General features: G+C 24.6%; 1 protein-coding gene across 1 annotated transcript; it reads left to right on the top strand.

Moving 5' to 3' along the window:
• The first annotated feature begins 2,911 nt into the window (after window positions 1-2,911).
• Window positions 2,912-17,250, top strand: LOC112596639. Its single transcript, XM_025342400.1, has 15 exons — window positions 2,912-2,983; window positions 7,891-7,940; window positions 8,030-8,128; window positions 8,215-9,301; window positions 9,431-10,740; window positions 10,814-11,155; window positions 11,248-11,583; window positions 11,707-11,867; window positions 11,937-12,138; window positions 12,234-12,419; window positions 12,730-12,802; window positions 13,929-14,102; window positions 14,387-15,058; window positions 15,819-15,910; window positions 17,221-17,250. Exons 3-15 carry the CDS (start codon window positions 8,090-8,092, stop codon window positions 17,248-17,250), a joined length of 4,704 nt encoding a protein of 1,567 aa, XP_025198185.1. The 5' UTR covers window positions 2,912-2,983; window positions 7,891-7,940; window positions 8,030-8,089.
• The last annotated feature ends 5,289 nt before the right edge of the window (window positions 17,251-22,539 follow it).

The raw sequence follows: 22,539 nt of genomic DNA, 5'->3' as shown, positions 1-22,539 counted from the left end.
ACTACTCTTTATTTTTTGTTTGTTTTTTTTGTACGTAATTCTTCCGCTTAGCAGCCACACACGTTATAATTTCCCCCATTTTCAAAATGCAACGTTGCCATATCGTGACCGATATTCGAGGCTAGTGACTATGGTTAAAGTAGTTGTGTGCGGTGTGGGAGGAGCATTTCTACCGCGGTTTCCTTGTCGATCGTCGGTGGGGTCTGTATTGGGATGGGTTTGGTGGTGCGGTACAACTATTACGAAGTGTATATGTATTCAGTCGAGGTCGTCGTCCATAATCGTATTTCCCGTTATTCAACATAAAAGAAATACCAAAAAAAAAAATTAAAAATCCGTCACGTCCGTGACGCATGGAGGTTTGTTGATGGCGGACCATATTTTTCTAATAACCGGTATAAACCAGTTTAATTTAAGATTCTGAAAGAGAATGTCATTTGTTAACATAGCATTTTTACGGATTTTAGAAAGTTAGATGAAAGTTTTAAATTACTATTAGATTACGAATGTCAAACTGATAAAATGTAAAGAAACTATTTTACGGTTTAAAAACAATTTATTATAAAGGTACATTCAAGATGTTTTTCCCATCTATACCTTTTTTTTTCTGTCAATTATTATTTATTGGCATGCCTCAACTGAAAATATGAAAATTACCTAAAATATTGACGTTATTATATTTGTTGATAATTGAAGATAGTCAAAAAAGTGTTGGTACAATATTAAATATTTATTTGAAAAATAGCATTACTAATTATTTTCTTATTTGAATTGCACACGTTCCGACCGACATTGATGCCACTCAGACGATAAATATATCGTCAGCTATATTCTCATACTAGAACGCCGGCTGCCAGCTATAAACATAAAAGGGTCTCTTAGCCGTTAGAACTCAACGAGTAGAATTACTTTATATTTTTTAAGTTTGGCCAACCGTTTCGTAAAATTAATAGTTAACAGCAATCAGCTGCATTTTAATGACCTTTAATAGCTACTACCGTGACCAGAATCGTTTTACGCACAGGTGTTATTTTTATACAAGGGTCTAGGTCCTCTAAGAGTCATCATATTCATATACTAAGCTAGTATATTTAAGGCAGGACTCAAATCACATATTGTCATTAAGTGTATTAATATTAATACTACACGAAAACACGTCCACAATAACGCAACGCAATACGTTGTTACGTTACGTAATTATATAATAAATTATAATGAAATAATATTTTAGACTACTGGCGTAAGTTTGTAATAACGTATAACAATAAAAATAAACGACGATAATTTTATTCACATATTCTGTTGTTAAGAAATTAAGTAGTGCCGACTGAACAGTGTCTACTGTGTTTGGAAGTAATCCGTGTTGAATGCGTATTGTTTAATGTGATATGACCTAAATTTATACGTATTACAAGTACTTTTTACCTACTAACCTTTAGTCATTTACCTAAATCTGATTCTACCTGCTACATAATATGTCATTTTTGGCTTAATTTATTTATCTTTTTCATAATATTTTAAACAGTATAATTATTTAACACTTACGTACTTTACGATAAGACACCATTAATATATAAAAAAGGAGGAAAATTTTTTTTAAATCAGATTTTGGGATCCAATCGACGATCTTCGTTATTACCTGCTCATATAACTATTAATAATTGTATCTATTTAAATATCGTAACTAGTTTCCGAACTCAGAATGAACGAGTTAAAAACGAATAAACCAAATACAAAAATTAATTAAGCTTATAAAGTTCATAAATCTTAAATTAAAGATACCTACTAAAGTTTCTAGTATGATATCATATGCATACCTATGTCTATAGAAGTATGCCTGTGTAATACAGCCACATTATCTATAGTATATTACTCAATAATATAGCAACAGCAGCTATACAGGGACTATGTATAAATATATTCATATAATATATTTATATTTATTACCTACAGCAGTCAGCAAACGTTTCTATACAATGTGATCCGTATAACGATCAAAAATATAAAAATATTTCGACTGAAAATTTTGTAGGAAAAGTATTTTAAAAAACATAAATAGATTTTGAAATTATGAGAGTTGTCCGATAAAAGAATCGCCCAACATATCGATTGAAACTAAAAGATACCACTGATACCAGTGTTATTATTTTTGTGTACAGGATTAAGTAAACGAATTTCTAGACTGTTATAATCTTAATTTTTATCAGAGAATAGTTTAAAGAATAAAGCGTCGAGTTAATCATGTTCATGTATTTTTAATGTTTAATTGATGCTAGTATTGATTATATAAAACCGATCGTTAGTCGTGTGACTTTTTGCCGTACGATCGGCCATCGATGGATCAGCAATATTATGTTATTAAAAAAATTCGTCTCGTCATAAAAAGTTTAATCGGCCGCGGCCTGGGCGACCGGCGGAGCGACGTGGCAACGTCGCAGTGCGTAAACGTGATCGACGGTCGAGCGCTCGTGCGCACAAAGCGCGGCTCGGGTACCACCTCTCCGCCCCGCAACCTAGTCCCACAATTGATGTGGTCCGCGTTCCCGCGAGGCGGCGGCGGGCCGTCGAACAGTAGTAGAACGACTAGAACGACATCAGTATGTAATATTATGCTTATGCATTACTAGTGAGTTGTCACTAATTCACGCCCAGTGATAATACAAACAATAAAACATTATATTTTATCACAATATATAATATTATTATATTGTGCACAGTGATGTCGCGAACAAAAACGCAATACAAACAATAAATGCTTCCGGACTTTGAACTTTGAACGCCCGTTCCGCCGTAATCGATAGACGATACAGTCACCGCCATCGCCATCACATCAACATTGATTTTTATTATGTATTTTTCTGTTTTAACGATTGCATTGATTGTCCGGCGTCGCGATCCGACTTGGCATGCACGAAATTAAGTAGTGTTATTTACTATTAAACGTACCGGGACAACATTCCCGGCGGATCCGTTTTGGCAGCAGGTACGCCGTTTTGCGAGTAATAATTACTACCTAGTACCTATTCATTGTGGGTGGGTCAGTAGGTGGTTGGAGGGCTTTGATGTTGGAGAGGGAAAGAGGTGTGCAACATTTATTGCCGCTACTAAAGGCTAATGATGTCCAGTTATATCGTTAATCGCTATCTCGACGCTTAAAAATCTGTTATCGACGACTTGACATTAAAATCGGTAGGCTATCGACAGAGCAAACCTAATAATACCTAGTAATAATACAATAATATTAAGTTATTGACAAATGATAAACATAATGATTCAATGGTATTTACGGCGGCTTTGTGGAGGGAGGCTTCATGTATTCGTTGTGTGTTATCAGCCCATCAAATGAATATAATTTACGATGTTGTTTTTTCGCCGTACAAAAAAACTTATTGATTTAAACTACTGGTTTTATTACTGTTCTATTTGTATATGTTGAGCCGGCTGTATTTTAGAACAGGGCAATAAGGACGATCCCCACCTAGATTTTGTATTTTTATGGTATAAATAAAAAATTGTATAAATTGTAAAAAATTGCCTTTAGTGAATGAATATTCCGAAAGAACTTTAGTTTTGAAATTTTTTTTGGGAAAGTAGTAAAAAAAGTCAATCCAGCTCCCCTCTATAAGAAAGACTGAATACGGCACTAATAGTTATATCTAATAATTTATGTTAACGAGGTATAGCTTTTAGTTGTAGATAATTTATTTCATAAGGACAACAATAATTTATGAAATTCATTATTTTTTTCATTTACAATCTTAGGCTTGTAAGTTGATAGCTTATGTACTTACTACATGTTGAGATAAATATCATAATAAAAAAAAAGATTTCAGAACTATTAATTAGTAGACACTAAATCTTTACAAAGCCCATTTTGAAGCGCTGCGCTGACTTGTTTTTATGTTTCTTTGAACAGATTTTCAGATTATAGGTAAACAAAAACTTTATCAGCTGATCGAATATCAGTTCTATGTTAGTTATATCTAGTCTTCATGGTGATGTTATGTACACCTACAAATACATTATACAGTAGTTAAATTAGATTAGCAAGTGTTCTATACCAGGAGCGGTTAACTTAAATAGACCTTAGAGTTTTTCTAGGTTGTCATGATCCACCAAAAAAAAAGAAAAAAAAATTCTCAATAAATAAAAATATATTTGATACACATGCGTTGCACTTTTTCACTACTTTTAATTGGAATATTAATAATTAGTAATAATAACGTTTAAATTAATAATTTTACACAGCACATATTTTAATATATTTTATTACAAATTATTACTTTTAACTTATTATTTGTTTTCTGGAAAAAATTATAGAATAAGAGAAACACGGTCGACCAATTATTGACCAATTCTGTTTTATTCTACTTATTCGAATTTTGAATTTTGAATAAAAATTTGAGGACATTTTGGACGGCAGTGAGGTGTTAACATACATTATATCATAAATATTTATAAAAAATTTTGAACTTTATTATTGAGTAAAGACGCATAATTTACTTATTTACAGACTGGTCGCATACTTTTAAGGGGGAAATGAGTTTCTAATAAGTGGCTTCAATTTTTATCACAGGTTACCAATCTAGTTAATTGTGTATTTCTGTGTATGTATCGATTTACCCGCATATTAACGTATCCATTCAACAGTACCCAATATATTATTATTTGCTGTACTACTTCTGGTATACACTCGGTCACCGAGTCTCAGTGTGTTTTTGATAATAAGTTGCGGTTTTTTTTTTTTTGAAGTACCAAGAGCAAAAACTAAAAAAAACTCGTTTTAACGATAATTTTATGTTATAAGTATTTAATGCTTACTAAAATGTTTGCTAACCGAATTTTACAACGGTTTAGTATTTATGGTACCTCTAATAATACATTTGTAATACAAATTTCTTTCTGATCACTTAAATCACGATTAAAGATATTAGATACTGTGATAGGTACTATGTTTAATCGTGTTTAGGAGATAAAAAACGTCATGTATTGTATCAGTAAACAGCCAAAAACGGTTTTTGGGTTTTTTTTTTGGTTTTTGAAAAACCTGTTTATTTTTATTAACATCGTGAAAACATGCATAAAGATGATTAGGTATTACTAGTGATAAAGCTAATTTTGTATCATTATGATGTGTAAACTGAACATGTCTTAGTAAAGTTTATTTACAAAGGGCATCAATGTAACACCGTAAACTTTAATAAGCCACAAATGAAAGTTTCTGTTCTTACTTAAGAAGACGCTACACAGACATTTATTGTCTCTGTCTTACAAGTGTGTAACATGGACAATTTACGTTCAGTAGATTAGATTTAGCTTCGTTAGTTTAAAAATTAGAATGAAACGACCTACAAAGAAACTTGATGGTAAGAACATTTTCTGTTTGTATGCGGGTTTTTACTACGATAATTCAATGTTTTTAAGTGAGTTTTGAGCATTTTTAATTATTTATATTTTATATATACAAAACTCGCTAAAAATTGAACTATCGTAAAAAACTCACTAAAAAATACAGATAATCTTCTTACCATCAAGTTTCTATATAGGTCGTTTCACTCTAATTTTTAAACTAACGAAGCTAAACCTGATATGCTGAACGTAAATTGTCTACGTTACACGCTTGTAAGACAGAGACAACAAATGTCTATGTAGCGTTCTTTTAAGAGGATGCCACATCCGCTTGTGTTATTAATATTTTTATTTTAAACTGAGTTATAGATGTGTAAAATATTGAAACTTTAAAATGCTTATAACTCACTTTAAAATTATAATATTAATTAAAACGTTAGTGATGGTCTAAATATAATTTTTACCTTTAAGTTTGATAATAGGTAAATTTACTCTAATATTAAAGCTAACAACATAAAATGGATTCTGCTAAACGAAAATCGGTATGTTTTATGTATAAAAAATGAAGATAACACATGCGAGAGTGGCGACCTTTTAATGAGAAAAATGTTTCACTCAATAATTCATTAACATTACACCTACGATATCAATTTGCAATAGTCCAACTAGTGTGGTTTGAATAGACTTCTCTCATGTATTGCATGTAATGATTAAAACAATATAATATAGAGTTTTCCGAAATTTAATTAATATTTTCTATACGTTAACATAGACATCGACGAGTTTACTTGGCAATTGCATTACTCGTTACACTAATGAACCTATAATTAAATGAAATGCAACATGTCATTAATAGGTATACTAGGTACACTATTATTTTTAATACTACACTGTCTTAATTCGCGGTTCAATTTTTTTTTTCACTTGTGTGTAAAGCAAATCAATTGTTATCGGTTTTAGACTTCCACTCTACATTTTTCTTCTATACCAGTAAGAATCGAGATATTATATTAAAATATTGTCGATCTGCTTAATTAATTTAAACTAAACACAGGTACTGATATCATTTTTTACTGGTGAAATTTGCAATTTCAAATATTACAGTACCTACAGAATGTCAACAATATATTAATATTATTTGCGTTATCACATAGCCAAAATACATTGTGTAATTTTCTGCTTTCGCGTAGATAAAATTTACATTGCGTCATCAAACGTAATTTACATTATTAACTGAATTAGTGATAGTAATTATTATCATATAAACCGTGGACACTTATGTATTTGTGCAAGGTATTCTACCTCACATTTCGGTGAAAAAAGTCCAATAAAAACTTGTTTTCAACATTATTATTTTTCAAATATACTGTTAGTTGTTACGTAAATAAAATAAAAACTAATTAAATTAAATTTTACATTTCCTATAACATTTTTAACAACCATAAAATTTTACTGCAGCGTCTACTTAATGCCCCTTTTTAAATCTTCCAACATCCTCTTTGATTTCCAGAATATTTTCTCACCTTAATAAATTATTATTATACTTCTCACACTATCTGTATTTAACCATACAGGCAATATAATTTAACTTCACTAATTCATCCAATTTATTGTTATTTATTTATTTGTTATTATTTTTTTCTTTCTGTGGTTGTATTTTTTTTTAATTTCTCTCTTTTTTTATAAGTATAATTAAAATTTCCAATAATCGTTTAACACTATATCTCAATTGTTTTAACTAATTATATAACTGAGTTAAAATAAAAATATAATATAATGTATATTTTATATATTATTACTTATTATATGCATTAAATGATTTTATATATTATTAGTTAAAAACTATAACACTTTATTTGGAGTTATTAATACGTACGTGTAATGTTGGAAGCCTAATGGTTTATTGAAAATATTGTTTTTAATTTGAAATTCACTTTTAAAATTAAAAAAAAAAAAAAGTATAAATATTAAAAACAATAATCTACAACATATTTATGATTAGATTATTAGGTTCTTAAAACTAAATAAATATAATACCAACTTGAATCTTAATGAAGTCACCTAAAAACAATAATAATTATTGAATTCAAGAATTTTCACCAGACTGTTATTTTGTACAACTTTAGTTCGCACGGTTTTTTACGAGTAGTGAGATCAAAAGCGCATTAGTTCATGATTCCAAATTCCCATTAAAAGTTCATTATAGTGTACATTATAATATAGTGCATTTGATATATAGTATAAACGAGTATTTTATGTTTGATAAGTAACATACGTCTTGTAGCAGAATAAAAGAGGAAAGGTTAAGAATTTTACTAGGTATTTAAAATCGTAGTGAAAACGGAAGACTACCAGTAAAAGTCCATAAACTTTACTATCTCACAGATACCAAGTCTCAATGCACTTTATTATTGTTGTGAGTCGTGATTAGTATAAATAACAGTTTAAAATATAAGATTATAGACATTTATTCAATAACATTAAGAATATTAAATTTGAATTTATGTTATTTTGAATGTATAATTATTATTATAATTTTAGATGAAATCGACAAAATTGTGTTTCTTTGATTCTATCTTTGAGGCAGAAAAGTAAGGAATTGCTTTATTTTTTAATAAATAAATTGATACTAATATATTATTAACTCAAATATTTTGTCAATTATTTAATTACCTACTAGGTAGCAAAATAAGATGAACAAATTTCAAAATGCTGTATTTATTTAATACAAACAATAACCATGGACAACATAGCAGATCAGCAAATTAGAGCTGCAAGAGTAAGTTTTATTTGTATTAGCTACATGATAGCTACAAATATCATGTATAATAATAATAATAATAATAATTCAATTTTTGTCTATAGACATTGTTCAATCTTGCTCACTGTTATTTGAAAACTACAAAAATTGATGTTGAACAAGAAAAGAAAAATATAGACGATGAAAAAGATGAAGTAACAAAAAAAGACACTCAACCTAAAAAAGAGAAAGAAGCAAAAGGAAATAAAAGTAAAAAAATTGTCAAAAAAAAAGAAAGAAAAAAATGTAATTCGGACAATGAATTAGAATTATACTTGCAAGTGCAAGTTGATTCAAAATACCAACAACAAATATGCACTGGTGTACAAAACAAAAATTTAAAAAATGCACAACAAAATCCTGAAATAGAAATAGAATTAAAAATTGAAATTCCAAAAGAACTTAAAAATTCGTATCTTGAAAATGTTGACAGAGAAAATCTTTTTGAAGAGGAAGCTAAGAAAAAATTTAAAAAAAGTAAACAAACTGAAAATAAACAAGAATTAATTAATCAAGAAATAAGTGATGATTCAGGATTTCAAAATAACCCAGAAAAAGAAATAAGACTAAAACAAAATATAAATAAAGATGATATAATCGTAGATGTGGATGGAAAAAATATCAATTTTAGTAAGACAAAAAATCAAATACAAAAAGGTATTGAAACCAAATCACAAGAAAAAAATAATAGTGATGTTTTACTTGAACTTGAATTACAAGAACAGCAAAATAAACATGAAAATCTAATAGAATCATTGAATAAGTCGATCCAAAAACGGATTGAACGGCTTATATGTGAAATACCTTTAAAAGATCAAAAAATAAATAAAGAACTATGTCAAGAAATTGAGGAACTTCATGAAAAATTTAAAAAACTAGATTCGGGAAATTTAAATGAAATAAAAAGAATGATTTTAGAAGATGTTTCTAATAAAGATTATTTACCCCTTAAAATTAAATATTTTAAAAATCTTTATTGTTCATTTAATCAGGATTTAATACCCTTTTACAATAAATTAGACCAACTAAGCAATGATTTAACGCTAACAAGTATACAACGAAAATTGAATGAAGAATTTTTAAAAAAATTAGATAATTTATTGCTACAAAAAAATAATGAAGAAATTCGGGAAGTACATCAGCCAGTCAACAGTAAAGTAATACACACGGTTAATGAAGAAGAAGTTGAAGAAAAAGAAAAATTGAAATTAAAAGATGAATTAAAAAGAACTGCAGAATTACGAGTGAATGATGAAATTAAAAATAACAAAAAGATCAAAGAAAACGAATCGCAGCTAAAAAATATCGATGAAAAAGAGAAGTATAATTATTATGACTTAGTTATACAATATAACCAAGAAATGTCACAAGAATTAAAAGAACACAAACATGTTTTTGGTAAAAAATTATCAGTTGACTTCTATGATGATGCAGTAAAAACATTTATAAACAAAACAACTCAAGATGCATTAAAAGAAAAAATATGCAAGGAAGGAATAGGTATTATCGATCAAACACAAAAAGAGAGTAATAAAAATGTGCATTTTCAGTTAGAATTTTACAAAAGTATAGAAGTTGAAGATAATAATTTACAGGAAAAAAACGAAAAACAATTAAAAAACCATCTTGAAGGAGAAACAAACAAAGATTTCGAAATAAAAACCAAAGAGATTGGAACAGAAGTACAAGAAGATTCTGACGTGGAAATAGAAAATTTTGAAGAAAAATTACAAGATTGTTCTGAATTTGCAAATGATGAAAATTTTAAAGTATTACATGAAAATACAAAATTAAAAATTGGGGCATTAGAAAAACCAATAGTAGAAGATTCTGAAAAACAAGTACAAGAAGATTCTGATGTAGATATCGAAGGCTTTGAAGGAGAAATACTTCAGGAGTTTCCTAAAGTTGAAATTGAAAATTTTGATAATGAATTACAGGAAAATTCTGATGTGGATATAGAAAACGTAAGTGAAGAAGAATTTAATGACTTAAATGAAGTAGTAGAAATAGTTGAAGATATAGAAGTAGAATCTAATTATTCTAGTTCTTCTGTAGACAATTATACTCCATCGGAAAAAACAACTACTACAACATGTGATGAATCCGATCTTAAAATTAATCCAAATTCTAAACTTAAACATAGCGAAAAAGAAAATTTAAAAATTATAGACGCATCTAATTCTACAATATTAGCAGATCATATTAAAGAAAAACAAACATTTTTTGAACTTAAACATCAATTAGATGAATTATCTCAAGAATATAAAGCTTATATGCAGCAAAAAGTTTTCAATGAATTAGAACAAGAAATAGATGATAAACAGTTGCAAGAAATAAAAATATTTCCAGATACGTTTAATGAAATGAACTTAAACACTAATGAAGATTTTCAAAAAGAAATTGATGAATTACAAAGTGAACTATCTCAATTAGAACCAGAATTTATAAGTGATGTACCATTAAGTTTTGATGAAGACAACTCTCGCAAAAAATTAAAAGAAAAACCATACAATTTGTTCGAAAAATTACATTTTATTCATAGACAACAATTATGTAAATTTGCCAATTCCAAAGAGTGGCCAGAGAATGTAAATAAATAGATATTTTTACTATTTATAATAATTAATAACAATTAAAATCGTTTTTAATATTTTATTTTAGTGTTTTCAACCATCGAGTTTACTGGACGTTTTATTTGATGACCCTACTGAATTCAAACCAAACGTGTTGGTGCTTATATTACACTCTATAGACAAAGGTTATTCAATAAAAATTAACACAGACAAGAACTCGAAATCACCGAAAGAATATTTTTTCAATTATTTTAAGGATACAATATTAGAATACATGGAAAATGAACACTTACCACCAGATTTGTTGGATTTATTAGATAGCGCTGAGCCCAGATTGTTTTATTCTGGTTGTGTTATAGCAGAAATTCATGATCAGGTCGATGAGGTTCCAGGCCGGGTGTATAGGCTATTATTGCGTCCTTTCAATATGGTGAGCTATTTTAAAATTTAAACTAATTATAAATATATTTTTACATTAAGTATTATTTTTGTTACAAACGTTAATCTGTTATTTAATTACAGTCCATTCAGAGTGATATAAACCGTATAATTGCTAAAAATAGCCATCCCACTAACACTAATTATTGGTCATATAAAAAAAGACTAAAGCTAGAAAGTATATTGCTTAAAAAATCTTATCCAGTTATGTGTATGGATTCATCACCTATTACTGGTCTAGTAGTTAATTTACAACATCAAATGTTAAGTTGTCGTACTATAGTACTAAATCCACTTAAGAGGAGAAATAACTGTTCAAATCAAAAACCATTGAAAACAGATTTGCACAATGAATCTAATGACAACATAAGTACATCAATGTTGTCAAATGAACCGCAAAAAGAATCTTCAAAATTAATGGTTAGTTGAAAAAATATTTTATTATACTTAACAGAACTTAAAATTGTATAGTATAACCATTGTATTTTTTTGATTTTAAGTAAATAGTTTTGATGAATTTTAATTTTATTTATTTATGTTTAGAATACTGAAAACATGAATTCAAACTATATCTTATGGAAATTTGATTTTCGTGTAAAATCATTAAACCTTTTAAAATTGTTTATAATAGTTATAACAGAAACTCTAGAATTGTCTTTGTTGTTATGTACAAATTCAAAGGTCGATTCTATTAAAAAAATGCGGTACAAAATTTTTAATGATCAATTAAAATAGAAATATTTCAAAGTTTTTTATTTTTACCTTGTTTACAGGTTTAAAATACTACTTAAACAAAATGAATTGAAAACTTATATTAATATAATGCTAGAAATTCTTCGACAAAAAATTTGCCCTGATATAGAAGTGGTTCGGAGATATAAATGTCGAGATAATTCAGCTCCTCTTTCAATAAGAAATGTTCCATCTCTGTTTAATAATAATATTTATAAAGCCAGTCATGCAGATATTAGTCAGGTAAATTTTATACTATAATTAAATATAATAAAACTTATTTTTCATTTCATTAAAATATTTGGTATTTATAAAAAAACATTTTGTTTAAATTTCAGTTGATAGATATATTTATAAATAATACACATATTAAATATATACCTATAAATAATATGTTAAAAAATATGTTTGAACATAATAGTGAAATGAATAAATTTGAATCTGAAAAAAGTGATTTATCATTTAAGGAAGATAAATTGGCTGCTGATACTTATAAGACTGCTGAAACAAAAGAGAATTCTAGAGTAAGATTACAAATCATAAAACAAATTAATATTATACATTATATTATTAAGGATCCATCTAATATTTATTAATTACTGAAGTATTCAAGACTGTAAATATTACATGTATAAATAGTACAATTTTTACATAGTACCTTTGTAACATTAATTGCAATTAATATAGGTAAAATGTCAAAATAATTGGCATGTTTTAGCATTAATTTTTAATTTAATTTAAAATATTATCAATTAGGTACATTAAAGTTATTTTAAAGTTATAACGGTGATTTTATTTATTATTATTATTATTTAAATAAATCGATGTTTTTAGGATTTAGAAATTAAAAATAGTATGCAGTTTTGTGCAACAAAAAAGTTATCTACAAGTTCAAAAAAATTTTTAGGTGAGTCTAAAAAATATTTTAAGCAAACTATACATGTTAATATAGACGTATGTTTAAAAAGTTTTGGATTAGTTACTATTTTAATAATTTATTAATTAATTTAAATAGTAAATAAATTAAACATTATAAAAATAATATCATGTCTAAAAATATTATTATAAATGTTTAATGAGAGTTTCATCAATATTTTGCTGCCATTTATGTATAAATATTTATAAATAGCTCAAAAAGAGCCAAAATATTTTTAAGATTATAAATATATATATAGAAAATATTCATTTAAACATTTAGTGGAAATTCAAATATCTACAGTTGGATTTTAAAATGCACCAAAAAACTAAATCAATTTTGTTAAAAACTGGATTTGTGTACAAATTTCATCTTTTTCCTAATTTATTGTTTGTTTTTACCAGTTTTTATTTTGAAGAATGGTGGGTATTTATTAATTTTGACCTCTCAAACATATAAACTAGATTCTATTTTCTATCCCAAATCACCAGTAAAATTAAAAACATTTTTCAATTATATATTTGTTTAGTGTTTACAAATATAAAAAAACACACACACACACACACATCATTCTAAAATTAATATATAATACATTCATTGCTTTACTCAGAATTTAAAATTAAATTATTATTGGTAAAAATTCGGTTTGTCTGATTAATAATAAAAATATTTGGAATTTTTACTTTTTACCCTACTAAAGTACCAACTATACCCAACATGCTACCGAAACCACCCTCAAACTTAAAGAATTTTTAGTGCTCCAAAAGAAGATTAAGTAACAGTTAAAAAAATTATTATCTTGTAAAACTAATAAATTCATTGCTTTGCTCAGAATTTATATATTTAAAAAACCAAATGGTATATCCAATAACATTGAAAATGATGGGAATTAATGAGTTTTTTTAAAAATTAAATATTAAATTTAACAATATAATAAATTAGAATTTTATTCTATTTTAACTTAAATTCTATTATAATAAAATATCTTAAAAGTTAGAATAACATAATATCATACTATTTAAATGTATCTTTCTTAATAATTAATTTTTTTTTTTTTAATCTTAGTTAATTATTTACCTTGAATATATAATTATTAATTACATTTTTAATTTTACAGATTTATCAAAAACTGATTTAATAGACAAAATGATAAATATATTACCATTAAAAACTCAAATTATACCAAAAAACATTTTATTGGATGATAATACTATATGTTTGTCAAAAGAAATGACGATCAATATAAATAGAGACTCTTCTCTTAAACCATCTATAAAACGGCCAACACTTGGTAAATTGCTCTGCTCAGAATTTAATATATTCCAAAAACTAAATCCTGCATACTGCAATATTTAGATTTTTTTGATTTTTATTATTAGTTTAAACATTTAAAATATAAAAAATATTATTAAAATTAAGATAACATAATAGTAAAAGTAATATTTAAATTATTATAATTATCTTACTTGGTAATTTTAATATTTAATTTTTTTTTTATAACTGATTATTTAATACTAATATATAAATTTATAAAAACAAAAAACATAAGAATTAAGTATATATTTAATTTAACAGATTTATCTAAATTGGATTCAATAGACAAAATAGCTGATTTTTCATCATTACAAACTCGAACCATATCAAAAGGCATTTTATTGGATGATGATACATCTTTGTTGAAAGAAACGTCAACCACCATAGAGACAGACTCTTCTTTTGAACCATCATTAATAATGCCAATACATGGAATTTCAAAAAATGATAATTTTTCAGATCTAGTCCAAGAAAAAATATTATCAGTATCAAGTAATACTATGAGTCCAGTTTTTAGTTTTACTACAACTACTAAACCATTTGAATCAAGCCCCGTAGTTGTGTTATCAAGTTTATCAAAAATTAATTCACTAGTTACGAGTATTAAAACTTACATGTTACCGATTGAGTCATCAAGTTTGAGTTATATAGCAAAATCTGAAAGCATGTCTTTACAAACTGATGAAAATTTACTAACATTTACTGATGATTGTGATATTTATACCAATATTAAATTATTACCAGTTATGGAACCAGAGGATTTGATCCATTTGACGAGAGTAGATGATATTGCAGTAAATATGTTTTATGGTATAAATCCAGTAACATCCACAACATGTAATGATGATACCATCATAATGAGCCAAAATGAAAATATAGTCGAAAACATTTCAGTTATGAAACATACAAACGAAAATGAAGTTGATTTATTTGGTACAATATACAATATAAATGATAATGAGATGTCTCAGTTACACGATACCACAAATTGTTCAATAGGTAAATAATATAAATATGTATAAGGTTCTATAAAAGTTAGTTACTTAGCTCCTGATTTCTGGTTGATATTAGTCAATGTTATCTGAATAAGATATGTATGAAAAATAAACAAAATAAAAATATTTATTATCATTTGATTTAATCATATTAATTAGTAGTGTACAAAAAATATGTATGTATAAAAATGTTAAATTTTATTATTATTTATTGCATACATTTTTTAATGAAGTGTTAATAATCTGTTTTCCTTAAATAAAATTGAAAAAATAAAATATAACAATATATATTTAGTAGAATTTGATATTTATTAATTAAAAAAAAAATATAATATTTATTTATTTATTTATTTATTTATTTATTTATTTATTTATTACACAGTATAAACTATATCATGAAATATGTTTTTAAATGATATAAATTATCTGTTTGACTCATATTTTGTCATTTATATTTGATTTTAAATAACCAATTTATAATAAGAAAATAATAATTATGTCTTTGAAGCTACTTGAGTTAATTTAATCTATAAGACTATAAGCTTCTATTATAATGCAGATTATACTAACAAATCTAATTTTTTTTGTAATATAGATTCCTACTATATACTATGAAAACATAATGAATTATAGAATATGATAGTCTCCCATTTTGCTACCTATTTGAAATCATTAAATGTTAATTATTTTTGTTTTAGAAATATTAGAAGACAAATACATGTTAAGATGTCTTCAATTATTTCATCAAAAACCAACACTGCCAGATATATCTATTCTGCATAATACACAGGTACTCGTACACATATATTTATTGAAATACTAAGTTTTAGAAATTTAATTTATTGGTACGGTTAAGTTTATCAAAAAAACATATATTATTTTATTAGGAAGTGGGTAAGGATACATGAAAATGCAGAATTATAATTAATTAAGTTATTGTGGGTCTTATAATTTTAAACTAATACTACAATAATTATTTTGAATTTTTATTATTGTTGGTCAGAATGGTCAGATTTTTAAGTAATATTGTAATTTATAATTTTTAAAAATTATGAAACAATAGGTATAGCTATTAAAATATTATCTAAATATAAATAACTTGATAGTATAGTTGCCTAGTTGCATAAAATTTTAGTCGGTTTAATTATCAGTTATAATTTCTGGTAGTAAGTAGTTTTTAACGTTTTAGTATGACACTTGCCATAGATACATCATAAATATAATTTAAATTATTATGGAAAAATATTTATTAAAATTATTTGTTCATATAAATTTACTATTATTAAGTGTTGAAACAATTTAAAAGTTATGAATTTTAAGTTGGCACTATCACTATCATATTCAATTTATAAACGTAAAAGTTTCTAAATGAATCATTTCCTAAAAAAGTGTTCAAGTAAAATATTATACAATCAGTAATCACTATGTAATTTCCTTCATTTTGTTCATAACTTAAAATGAAATTATGTTTTAAGGTATTTAATTATTGTTTTAGGATGAAGCTTATCCAAAACCTGATTTTTCAAATAGTAAGTATAGTTTTATAGTTATATACATTTAATTATTTTTTAGTTAATTAATGTAATATAGTTACTAATTCACATGAATTATAAACATTATCGTGCTATTACATCTTGCAACTCTGTAGTTATGGTTTTGTTTTATTTTAGATTCATTGACTAATAGTGAACTATTGAGTGATGTAAATTCATTATCCAATAAAATATTGTCAACAAGTAATTAGGTAAGATTTACAATTTATTTGTAATTTTGTTACATGTTTTATTATTTATACTAATATTTAAATGGGTTTTTAAATTATTAATAAAATATTTTAATATATTCTTATATCTATACTTATTTACAATATTTTTTATAGATGTTTTATTATTATTATTATTATTATAGTTTATGTGTAAAATATTAATTAATAATAAGTCTTCTTCAACTTAAAACAAGTTTACCTTGGCTACTAATAATCATTTTTATTAATTACCTACCCTAATATTATTTCATATGTTTGTGATATTAATTTATTGAAATAATACATTAATATGTGGTTTTTTTCTAACTAAAATGTATTTATAATTTATTTTGTAGAAAAATGAAGATAAATTTCCAGATACATAAGAGGTATTATGTAAAAACAAGTTAGGTACTCCATAAATGATGGTATGTTAATTTAATTAAGATTTTAATAGCTATGGATTACAATGTTAAATAATTAAAAAAAAAAAATATATTCTGTTTTTATTTTTAATTTATCACATCAACATAGCAGTATAATTTTTCCAATATTAGTTGCAAAACGAATACCATTATTTAATAATTTCTTAATATACATTTCACTAATAATATATGGTATATCAATGAAGTGTGGTGTACCATAATAATAATATTAATAAAAGTATAGGTAGGTGTAGTCTACAATACAAATTTTAATAAGTTCAGCAATTTACATGAAATAAATAATGATTTATAAAAAAAATTAAAATTAAATTAATAAAATGGGAAACGTAAGTAAGTGTTGCTCTACTGTATAGTTGGTGTTGAATCTACTTCATTATTGAGTAAGTCTGTAATATATGTATTAAATTTGAATTCAATGATAAATCATTCCATATTATGAAAAATGATTCTGAACAGAAACAGTTTATATCAGGGACCGCAACAATTTCTATTGAAGTCTGTAAGATTAAAATGATATTATAAAAATAAATAAAGTACGGACAAAAAAAATTTCTGTCTAATCTTTGTAATATAATCCACTTGATGAGATATTTTGATAGTTTAGTTTTTTATCTTCAACGGTTCAGATATGGACTGTGAACTACTAGTTGCCAAACTTTGGTCTATATAATTGATTAATATTATAAATATTTTAATATTCTACTTCAATAATTTTTCTGGAATACAGAAAAAATGAATCTAGTTGATATTTTGGAAGATTAAAGGAAAATATTCCCAATCATTTTCATAGTAATTTGGAAAAACATAAAACAAAAATTATACAATTATAAATTCTTTAGTTAAAAATAAATTAAACTATTCTTTAACGAATATAACCTAATCAGAGTAACTCACTTTAATTATTACCCATAACCACATTGATTTTATAATATTAACACTGGAAAATACATGTACAGATAATATGTGAATTACTAAGAAGTATAAATAAAAAAAAATATTAAGTGGTTTAAAATAATAAACATTGCAAAAATCACAATGATGTGAATATCCTATCTCTAGTAGAGTATGTTAATAGACTACCAGCAACATTTGTATATGTTATATGTGTGTATATATATACAGTTAAATAGTATAGAAATTATAGTAGAGCGCATATTGAGAGATAGTCAATATTTTTCCAATCATAAATAAATAAATAAAAATATAATAGTTTTGTTTTGAACTTTAAGATTTTATGTTAAAATATTAAGTATAATATTGTTGTGTGTTGGACATAATAATAAATTATTTTGATAAGTTATTACTTATAATATCAAAACATCATTTGTTGTGGTTCATAACTAATCAATTTTAATTTTTTTTTCAGCAAGACTTGCAGACAATAATATTGTTTCAATACTACTTAATTTAAAAATAATATATTATATATTGTGGTATAATAGATTTAATCTGTAATACCTATAATAATAATTGTATGTTGGTTTTATTTTATAATATGGTATTATTTCTTTATAGCCAATTAATTCAGAAATGTTTTATAAATATACAATTTTAAATAAGTTTTTGAAAATTATTACATGTATGTTAAAGTTTTCACAATTATCATATACTTTGATATTTTTACGAGTATAATATTATATATTCATTTTTTTATTGTTTTACATTCATACAACAAACATAGAAAATCGATAAAAAGAATATAATAGAATAGAATAGAACATATTTTTACAATGTTCATTTATAATATATTGTATTATATTTTTACATGTACAATTATTGTTAGAAATCAAATTTCAAGATTGAACAGTGACAAAGAGCTTTACAATATCTATGGATATTGATATTGTCGAATTTACAATAAATATATTAAGATGTATTTACAAATTAACATTTATAATATATATTTTTAACCAAATATTAAATACACTCAGTGGTGCAAATCTTCGGAAGCAAAGAAGCACTTGCCTCTTCAAAGTAATTTGGTAATAGGTATGTGCGCATAATATATAGTATATCTTAGCAACTGGAAAAGGTTATATACAATTATATTGTAAATGAAATATCGTATGATTAACTCATTAAGTAGTAAATAGAAGTAATTTGAAATGTTTGGAATTATAGATGATGTGGGGTAGTTGAGTAGGTGCTAGCCAGTAAATTTTTTGGCTTGCTTCCGCAAAGAAAAAAAGATTTGCTTCACTAAATATACTAGATAGAAAATGCTGTTATATTGGTTTAATCCGGACCTTATTTTTTTGGATTCATAACAGATTTATATGACTTATTTAAAAAAAGCATTAGTAATTAGTAATTATTGTTGTTAATTCCATATTGTTTATGGGATGTGTAATCAATATTAGTAATATTGTGAAAATGTATTTTATAATATTCTTAATTTTTAATTTATATTGTATTAAATTTAACTATTCAGGCTTGAGGATCTTAATAATAACTTATTAAATATATTATTATTTACTAATTCAAGTTTTTTATAGTTAAGTGTAATTTAGTAATTTTACTACATTATCATATTTCTTGTGCTTTGATGATGTAAGAAATAAATATTTATATAATTTTTTTAATAACCAGTGTTAGTTTTTATGGTATGAATATTTTATAAGACTGTTAGTGTTATTGATAAGACACTATTAGTTCGATAATTTTATTTTAAACACTTAATAAAAATTTGGAGACACGGATATACAAAAATTCAATAGTTTTTAAGTATTAAGTCCCTGTGTTTTTCTTGATGAGTTATGATAAAATGTTTTTTGTTTAAATTGTTTAATAGATTTTTAAGTGAAACAAATACTATCAACCAAAGCCAATATTGTACATATACAACTTTATATTAATAATCTTTGTAATAAATATTTATAAATAATAAAAAATAATTTTGAACAAAACAAGATTAATTTACTAGATACCCAGTACTTGGTAGTAAAATAATGATAAAATTATCAAAAACAAAAAAATGACTGTAACGTTACAAAGAATTTATTGAAATATAATAAATAATAATATTTGAAACAAATTAGACAAGTTTGATAAATTGTCTTCCAAAATAACACTTTCAACATCTGACTATGAGTCAGATCCTTGAAAATGTTTGTGATTTGACTCTTGTACTCTGAAATCAATTTTAAGAAATGTTGGAAATTTAGTTCAGAGACATTTTTCGATATACAAAAAAAATAATTTTAACTTTAATATAAATAAATAAAAAATGTAAAATCGAATGAATCTCTGTGATGAAAGTGTTCTATATTATCTAAAAAGTCTGACATCTAATTCTTAATACCTATATAAATGTTTTGATTTTTTTTTTTTAATACTTTATATTATATAAAATGATCTAAAATTATTATAGTTTGTCATTAAGGAATTTTATCAATAATTATAAAAATAATAAAATATAATCATTGTCTTAGTAAAATTCTACTGTTCATAATAACTAATAATTCAATACATATTTTTATTTTGGAAATTTGAATTAGATTTTTATTATTAATAATTTTAATTTTAGCTGTGTTTAACAAAAATAAAATATTAATATACCTATTATTATCTGACCAATATATTATATGGCTTGTAGAAAATTTGTATATGTAATAGAAATATATTCCCTAATATTTTAAGCTAGCTAGTAACTACTAACTACTAAATAAAAAGGTAGCTAAATTATTTTTTTGTTAACAAAATATAAAAATAATTGGCTTAAAATAAATGTAAAATAAAAATACTACCATTTACCTCATCATGAGATGATTCATGGACTTAACTGACTAAAGCAATAATCAGAAGTTGCAAAAAAAATATATACCATTGTAAAAATAAACTACTAGTGTAAGCCCTTCTCATAAGTGACTAGTTTCAACGATGCTACTTTAAACATCATTAAATCTGATTTTTTATTCCTAAACCTACGCATTATACACTACTGATTATTGAAAAAAATTTGAGTGAAAAAATATTTATTTTTTTTTAAAAAAAATCAACAAAAATGATATAATTTGCTTTGTACATATATAAAGTTACTTTAAATAAATAACATGGTTACTCTTCTTTACTTCACTAAAGAGTTAAGACAAATAACAAATTAAAATATTAATTTAGTACTACAGAAAATATTTGAATACATATCAACATAAAATAGTTATTAGCATAAAAACAATTAATTCATAAAATGTTATAATAAAACTTCTGTTAATGAATTAAACCGTCCGTAGCAAAATAGTATTAGTTATGCTCTAATGTTTCCAATAGTTCAGTTTTCATAAAGACAAGAATACAAAAAAAAATAATTTGGTATTAAAATGCACAACACGTAGTTACTATTATCATCTGAGTGTCCCTATTAGTATTTTAAGTCAAAAATAAACAAAAATACATTAGTACAAATAAAAATGAAATTTATTCAAATATTTGTATTAATTGAAGACTATTTGATTTCAAACAAATATAAATGTACTTGTATAATATTCTTACTTTAAAATAATATGTGGTTTTTTAAATTATATACATAAATAGAGATTTAATAATAATAAAAAGGAATAGATGACTTATAAATTATTATAAAAATATATAGAATAAGATAAAAGATAAGTAACAAGATTAGATATAAACAACTAGAAAACTCTGACAAAGAAACTCAATAGAAAGTTGAAAGACTCATATCAATGTTATTAATTATTATGATTATACATAAACAAACCCAACAACATTCAAGAAATACAAATTATAATTAATTTAATATAAGGACAAATTCCAAAGAAAAATTTGATATTTAAAATTTAATTATGATAAAGTTATTTATTAAGTAATTACTTTTCTTTTTTTAATAGTGTTCCATATTTCACAATAGCTTAGAATAATGGTATAAATTATTATTTTTTTGACAAGATATAATCATAAATATAAATAAAATTAATGCACACATTCCAAATTTAATGAAGAAAATTAACTAATGATAGACTATTGAAATTCAAGAACAACAAGGTTATGATTTTTTTTTATTTCCATAAACTAAGTAAGCTTTATCAAAATATTGAATTCTTTATTTTTTTTTAAATATTTCATTCAATGAAATTTTACAACTTGTATTTAATTTCTATCAAATTATTATTTTTCTTCATTAAAAATGGAATGTGTTTATTTGTTTAAGTTATAATTTGATCATAAATTCTTAAAAATGGATATAAATATATAATGATTCTATTCTTTTATGAA

The sequence above is a fragment of the Melanaphis sacchari genome, unplaced genomic scaffold (genome assembly GCF_002803265.2).
Source record: "Melanaphis sacchari strain LSU unplaced genomic scaffold, SCAv2.0 Contig32_pilon_pilon, whole genome shotgun sequence".
In the NCBI taxonomy this organism is placed as follows: domain Eukaryota; kingdom Metazoa; phylum Arthropoda; class Insecta; order Hemiptera; family Aphididae; genus Melanaphis; species Melanaphis sacchari.
Note: the sequence above shows the minus strand (reverse complement) of the source record. Positions and strands in the feature narration are given on the sequence as shown.